This window comes from Cibotium barometz, chromosome 7 (genome assembly GCF_041138505.1).
Source record: "Cibotium barometz isolate CiBa-2024 chromosome 7, ASM4113850v1, whole genome shotgun sequence".
Classification (NCBI taxonomy): Eukaryota; Viridiplantae; Streptophyta; class Polypodiopsida; order Cyatheales; family Cibotiaceae; genus Cibotium; species Cibotium barometz.
The window spans coordinates 4,418,580-4,426,046 of NC_141052.1; the positions used below are offsets into that span (position 1 = coordinate 4,418,580).

The 7,467-nt window shown below is 43.6% G+C and overlaps 1 protein-coding gene across 7 annotated transcripts in view; it reads right to left on the minus strand.

Moving 5' to 3' along the window:
• The window catches only part of LOC147636601 (uncharacterized), a 40,707-nt gene extending 33,470 nt beyond the window's left edge, over positions 1 to 7,237 (minus strand). For all 7 annotated transcript variants that reach the window (XM_086800038.1, XM_086800036.1, XM_086800031.1 and 4 more), the window contains exon 1: positions 7,070 to 7,237. In XM_086800038.1, coding sequence (XP_086656164.1) covers positions 7,070 to 7,195 — 126 coding nt within the window. In that variant the 5' untranslated portion in view covers positions 7,196 to 7,237. The remainder of the gene's footprint in view (positions 1 to 7,069) is intronic.
• Positions 7,238 to 7,467: the final 230 nt, after the last annotated feature.

Consider the following 7,467-nt stretch of genomic DNA (forward strand, 5'->3'; position numbering starts at 1 on the left):
GATCAGGGGGAGGTTCCATTGCCTATGGTTTGGACCACCCTCCAGGATCATGGACTTCCCCAATAGGAGGTGCGTAGGGCTCTTCCTTCTGAAGCTTCGCTAACATAGGGAGTCACTGTCGTGGCCCAAACCAACAGCACCTACCCAAGGACCAGCACACAAAGCTCTCACTGATTTCTTCCAAACCCGAGCTCCAGGGCAACGGCCCTTGCCCACACCCGCGCTACCATAGGAGGATCATCTCCATCATCTTATACCATCACAGGACTTCCTTACACAGCTCAGCTTTACCACTCTGACTGCCATGTTGCAACGCCCCATGCAGGATATCTTGGGATGATATGCGAGCCTTATGCTCTTTGTACATGGATCAGTCCTAGCATCTCAGCTTTAGCATTTTAGCTTTGTCATTTTCTTTCATTTTAGTATCCATGATAATGTATTCCATGGACATGATGTAATCCATTTGGTTTCATAGGTCATTTTGGCCTTTTGTAGACGTTAATATAACTTTCTTTCTTTCTTTCTCTCAGAGACTTCAGCATAACGCAGCCCTAACCTTGGAGGTAAAGGAACTCAAGATGAAAGTATTAAGCTTCAAAAAGACCTAGAACAAGCCACAACAAAAAATGCAAGCATCAAAATAGATATTGAAGCAACCACTCAATGGGTCGAAAGTGCAAAGGACATAACAGCCACCTCCCAATGGGTGGAAGTGGCACATAAACAACACCCAAATGTAGAACAAAATGCCATCATGCAAGCGACATTGGAAAAGGAAAAACGCCAACAATCTCTCGTGCATTTTATGTACGAGTGATTGGGGTTCCCGCAAGCTTCCCCCAAAGTAGATGGCAAACAACTATGTCGACAAATGAGTGTGGATGGCATGCCATGCATTCATGTATGGCGAGCAAGAAAAGACATACCCACGGGGAGACATCTTTTGCTTGAATTCAAGGATGCTCTTGCTTGTCGGGCTTTTATGAACAAACGGATTGCATTGAAAGACACGAACATAGGGAATGACCTCACCCCTTTGCGAGTGGAGCAAAGCAAGGTTGGAATGATTCACGTTCATGAGGCACACAAAGCATGGAAATGGGCTATCTATCGTGTGTTTTAATCATCATAACAAAGAGACGCCCAGCATGACGGTACAGGGTCTATGTGTTACAACCCCACAGATCTCCTAAACACAAAACACAAGTGATTAGTAAAACCCCCTAAGGTCTGACTCCCACAGATCCATGCTAGTCTGCCCCCATAGACCCATAGAGGCCTTCAGTATGCCGATCTATGCTCTCTGCCACATGCGTGGCCAAAGTCTTGGTCGAACTCTAACCGATAGTAAGGTTATGACAACAATAACCCATTTTCAATTATATAGTGCCCACTGCTGCTATAAATAACCATTCTATTAAAAATAGCCAGTACACATGGATTTATTAATAATAACCTCAACCACCCGTATTAGCTTGCTTTCTCCTAATCCCAGGGCTCCCCTAACCCTATCGGATTAGGCCACTAATCTTGAGGATTAGCACTAACTCAAAGGTCGAGTACATGGCCAGATTTACGTGTTTGTAAGGGCTATTGTGCCAGATCATTGTAATATTGTCAAGGCACCCAATGACCAGCCCAATGTGGACAGAGTTATTGGGTTATTGTGTGAACACACTTAGTTGGACATTATTATTAGGGTTGGCACTGAAAGAAAGTGAAGCAAATATAAAACACAGATGTAGGCCTAGGTACAAGACCTGTAAATGCTGGAAACTGATGTTTATTGCTGAAATCTAAGCACGAGGGAAGCCCGTAGGTGTTGTACAATGGTAAGGGCTATTCTGCCAGATCATTGTAATATTGTCAAGGCACCCAATGACCAGCCCAATGTGAACAGAGTTATTGGGTTATTGTTTGAACACACTTAGTTGGACATTATTATTAGGGTTGGCAGTGAAAGAAAGTGAAGCAAATATAAAACACAGATGTAGGCCTAGGTACAAGACCTGTAAATGCTGGAAACTGATGTTTATTGCTGAAATCTAAGCACGAGGGAAGCCCGTAGGTGCTGTACAATGGTAAGAAGCAGTAACAACTACTAATGACCTCAACTGAATGCTAAATGCTGAAAAAATGAGATGAACTGGGGGAAAGGGAGTCAGCCCTTATATATTTCCCCAAGATGCTGGTTGGCCAACTGTAGCAAGCCGACAACATGGCAGTAGCATAAAATGCTACAAAAAATGCCTAAATATACCAAAAAATGATAGAAAAATGCTGAATAATCTCTACTATGCAGGGCCTCATAAATGGCCAATACAAGCATGTAAAAAGGTGATGTAGACCCTCTGGAGATGATATAATCCAACACCTCCTCTTCAGCGCCAGAAGGGCGGTCCAATACCAGCACGCTTAAGTAACACCTCCATAGTAGCTCTCAGAAGTCGTTTGGTGAAGAGATCAGCCACATTGTCCTTGGTAGAACAGTAGGCCAATCGAAGAAGGCCCAGCTCAATCTAGTCGCATACAAAATGATAATGCACTTCGATATGCTTGGATCATCCCCGTATCATAGGATTCTGTGCTAGGGCAATAGCACTCTGAGAATCCGAGAAAATAGAACCCGGGGAAGTGTCGGCGAACAGCACAAATGCTCCTTCTCCTGTTGATTCTCCAGCACCATCACAGCCTGGATCCCCTGCTCCCGCCGCTCCACAGGTGGTTCCTATTCCCAATCTTTCCTCTCTGAGTTTCTCTCATCCAGGTCTTGCTCCCACCCCTACCCACATACCATCCTACAATCCTCCACAAATCAGTGACTCCATGAAGCTTACAACCACCAACTATCATACTTGGTCTTTCTACACTCGGTTGTTGTTGGAAGGAGCCGGTGTGTGGATGGCTATCTCCACACCTCACTTGCTTTGAGAAGCATATTGGATGCTCGTGCTCGTCTTATCATCATACATTGCATGACTCCATCCATACAGGCACAATTTGTCTCCTCTCGGAGTAATGCTCATCAGATGTGGACAGAGATCTAGAGGAGGTATGGGAGAGTTTTGATAGTGAAGATTGCCAAATTGGAGTCAGATCTGGAAAAGCTTACCATCACTAAGTCAGATAACTTGTTTGAGAAGATTGGAGAGTTCTCCCGTGTATCAAGCTACAAATTGAGGAGTACAAGAGCACCATCAACAATCCCAAAACAGAAAACGCAGCTTTCTTATGCTCACAGGTCAGCGTTTTGCTCTAATACCATGAAAGAAAGTGAAGCAAATATAAAACACAAATGTAGGCCCAGGTACAAGACCTGTAAATGCTGGAAACTGATGTTTATTGCTGAAATATGAGCACGAGGGAAGCCCGTAGGTGCTGTACAATGGTAAGAAGCAGTAACAGTTGCTAATGACCTCAACTGAATGCTAAAAAAATGAGATGAACTGGGGGAAAGGGAGTCAGCCCTTATATATTCCCCCAAGATGCTGGTCGGCCAGCTGTAGCAGCCAACAGCATGGTAATAGCAAAAAATGCTACAAAAATTATAGAAAAATGCTGAATAATCTCTGCTAAGATATGCCAATGCAGGGCCTCATAAATGGCCAATACAAGCATGAAAAAAGGTGATGTAGACCCCTAGAGATGATATAATCCAACAAGCAGAGTTGGTAGCCAACTCACCAACATTAGACACTATAAATAGGAATCTAGCCTTTAGCCATATTCATTCATTGATCAATCAGGACTCAATTATCATTGAGTCATTGAGAACTCGTGAGCAATGCTACCATTGAGTGTCTCTATTCAAGATTGTATATATTTCATGTTAGTAATACATGATAGATTAGGTCATCTCTCTCTACTATGTATTGAGCATGAAGAAGAAGCAGTTTGTACATGGGTTTAAGTCTGATTAGGCGCTAATCAATTCATAAACACGCTTTCCCAAGCACCCATGTTACATTGGTATCAAAGCATTTTTGACAGCAGAAAGGCTGCAATTTCTTTCTCTCATAAGGGCGTGGAGATCCATCATGAAAAAAACCATCACATCTGCATTTTCACTCAAGTTTTGTGACACGCGAGGGATTGATCGTAGTAAAACAACCTTAGGCTTAACTAAACTTCACTTAGAAACACTTAAGAGAAAGAGAATGGTTTCAATGCAAATGCAATGCAGCTATATTGAATGCGATGGTTACAATGAGATCTATGAATAGATCTATGCCTGTCCTAAATGAGTACCCTTCTCAGGAAGAGAGAGAGCTGCTGAATGATGATGATGATTGATTGTTCCTTTCTTCAATGCTGAGGTCCACCCTTTGGATGCTAGTTTTCCTCCCTATAGGAGGCAGGAGATGACCTGAATGCTGACTACTTTACTGTTGAATGCTGAATTCCACACCTTACTAGGGCCTTGGGCTAAAGACTACCAAAACGATGGAGATATCTTGGACTGAATGATGCGCTTTGCCTTTTATATGCGAACTGGATGCTGGTTGGGCTGTGCCTACTGCAGTCGGCTGAGGGAATGTGTCCACGACTGGAATTAATGCCAGTAGGCTGGCTATAGTACCCTGTCAGCTGCTGAACACTCAAGTCGGCTGCTGAATATTCCTGTTGGCTGCCCAAAATGTTGCCTAATGCTTGAATGCCATGCTTAATGCTTGCTTCATGGTAAGAATGCTCTGATCAATGCTCATGAATGCTAAGAATGCCATGTCACCTGTACACCAACTGGGTGTGCACGTGACAAGTTTGCCTTTTTTTTCATCGAGTTTGCGTTTTTTTTTCATAGGGGCTGTGTTTTGCAAATTTTGTACCAGTTAGCTCCTGTATACACGGGGCGCTCAACCAAAGTGCAAGAAAGAGGGCCAAACACACCAAGTAAAGGGGGGACAGAGCAAGCAAGCAAGGCAGCTTGTTGGTGCTTCAAATGCAGCCAGACGAGAAAGGCGCATCCGGGGTGTCCAAAGGTGGGCACTCAAAGGTCAGATCCAAGAAGAGCATAAGGGTGGCCAAATTCAGGAAAAAAAAGAACCTATGCAGGCCGCAGGATAGTCAGATTCAGCAAAAACACAGCATATTCAGGCTGCAGGACACAACACGCAATAGGCGGCCATATATAATAGCAAAACGCAGCAGAAGGGTGCCTCCAAGGGAGCACTACAAGCCAGCCGGTTCATGGATAGAGGGGGCAGATAGGGCAACGTTTTATACATCCGGATATATGTGGCTTCCTTGTCCGTGCAATTGGCTACACCCCCTCTTCCTCCGTTGCAAAGTTGAACCTTCGCCTAGTCTTTGACCACAAGGGTGTTGGTTTTCTTCAAGTAAATTTGCAGCAGCAACAAAACAGGAGTTTCGGCAGGTGTCAGATAGCTCTTTGGTTACTTGGGAGAAAGCATGGTCCACCAACCTCGATCTCAATGGCATGATATAAGATATGAGGGGAATTAGGAGATTATCCAGCAGTTGGAGGGCAAGTTGGCAGCATGCCGACAAGAGATCCAAGTAAGAAAGGTAGCACATATAGTGGAAAGTCCATCCATAGATAAAGCTCAACAAACAAGATTGTCCAGGGATGCCCGAACGGCGAAAGCTTTTAAGAGAGGAAGTGGTATCGGTGACAGAGTCCCCAAGTACGGAGCAGATTCTCGAGGATGAGCCCAAGGAGCGGACGCTACCAGGCTTGGAGGTGATCCACACAAATGGAGAACCCCCCATCCTAGAATCCATTTCTGTTTTAGAACGTCTTAGTAAGTGAACTTCAGATTTTTCTCTCCAAATCCATTGAGGAGAAGGATGAGATGAGTGATTCTACACTGGTGTCTACCATGCAGAGGGGGTAGTTCCAGTGCCCGTAGTTCCCGAGGAGGCAGTGGGAGACATCATTGGAAACAGCCGGTCCAATAGCCGTGCTATTGGAGTTCAGACCGGTGTATGGACGAAAGGCCAAGTTCGCCAAAAGATCCGTACCTACTACTAGGGTGGTTCAGTAAGCATCAATTGCACCCGTGCTCCTAGTTAAGGAGAAGGGGATGTCATGTGCACACTCTCTCGAGCGTGACGTGGACATGCTTCTACGCATTGGCCAACTCAGAGGTCAAGTACGTGGCCGGATTTATGTGTTTGTAAGGGCTATTCTGCCAGATCATTGCAACATTGCAGGTGCCCAATGAGCAGCCCAGTGTGGACAAAGTTATTTGGTTATTATGTGAACACACTTAGTTGGACATTATTATTAGGGTTGGTAGAGTTGGTAACCAACTCACCAACATTAAACACTGTAAATAGGAGTCCAAGCTTTAGCCATATTCATTCATTGATCAGTCAGAACTCAAGACTCAGTTATCACTCAGTCATTGAGAACTCCAGAGCAATGCTCCCATCGAGTATCTCTATTCAGGATTGTACCAAATATACATACTAAAACAACTTCCCCCAAAAAAAAGGTTATTTTTTTCCTAAAGTGCGATCCAAACTCCATGAATGTCTACTCACAAAGCTTAATATGATCAACTCCATCATGGCATAGCATAGACTAGGTGCCATCAACAACCAAGTGTAGATGGGTGTCATGCATAAAGATAAGTCCACCTTAGCAAACAAATCTTCATGGATCAACACTGAGTTTCTACCCCTTTTCTCTAGGTGAAGGGAAGACTCGTCAGTCATGATGAAGGCTACCACAAAAGAGACACGCACACAGGTATCTTGCTGTGGAACCCCATTCCAGCCAGTCTAACAGTTTAACTGATTAATCAGAAACCTAGACAGCAATTGCAAGGAATGAATTTTGAGAAAAGGTTTCTTTCGGTATTAACCCAAAAAAAAAAAATCTCATCTAATTCTTTTTTAAGGTTTTTGTTGAGAATTTGCAGATTCTTGAGCTAACATACAACAAAAACGCCTTAAATATTGCAGATTTTTCAAAGAGACCGTCTTGCATTACGCTATAAATTCATTTTAAAGGGGTTTTCTTGGGTGTACTTGTCAATATAGAATACAGGCGATTCAACAGACCAAAAAAAAAAGGATGACAAAAAGCCATGAAGTGCACCTGGAAGGTGCGAAGCTTGGTCCTGCGGGAAGCGTGTCCACAATGACGGCGAGAGAAGTTGCAGGAGCCATAAATCTCTCTGGTAGCGTGAAGGTGAATGGTTGGCACCGGGCCAACAGCAGCCATCCCTGTATGGATTTTCTTTTCCACTTTGTTGGTCTTGCAATGTGGAGGGTGGACGGCCTTGGTGAACGGTTTTTTTTTTTAAAAAAAACTTTTCTTTTTGAAAAAAATAGATTAAAACGGGATAATGGTTTTAAGTGTGTCATTTGGAAGTCTATTTTTGTACCTTGCCAAATGGCATAAATTTTGTTTTGTTTTTCTTTAAAAAATTGGAACGAGAAGATTTGTATTATTCAGAAAACAAAAGACTCCAATACAACCAAGCTTTTTGAGAG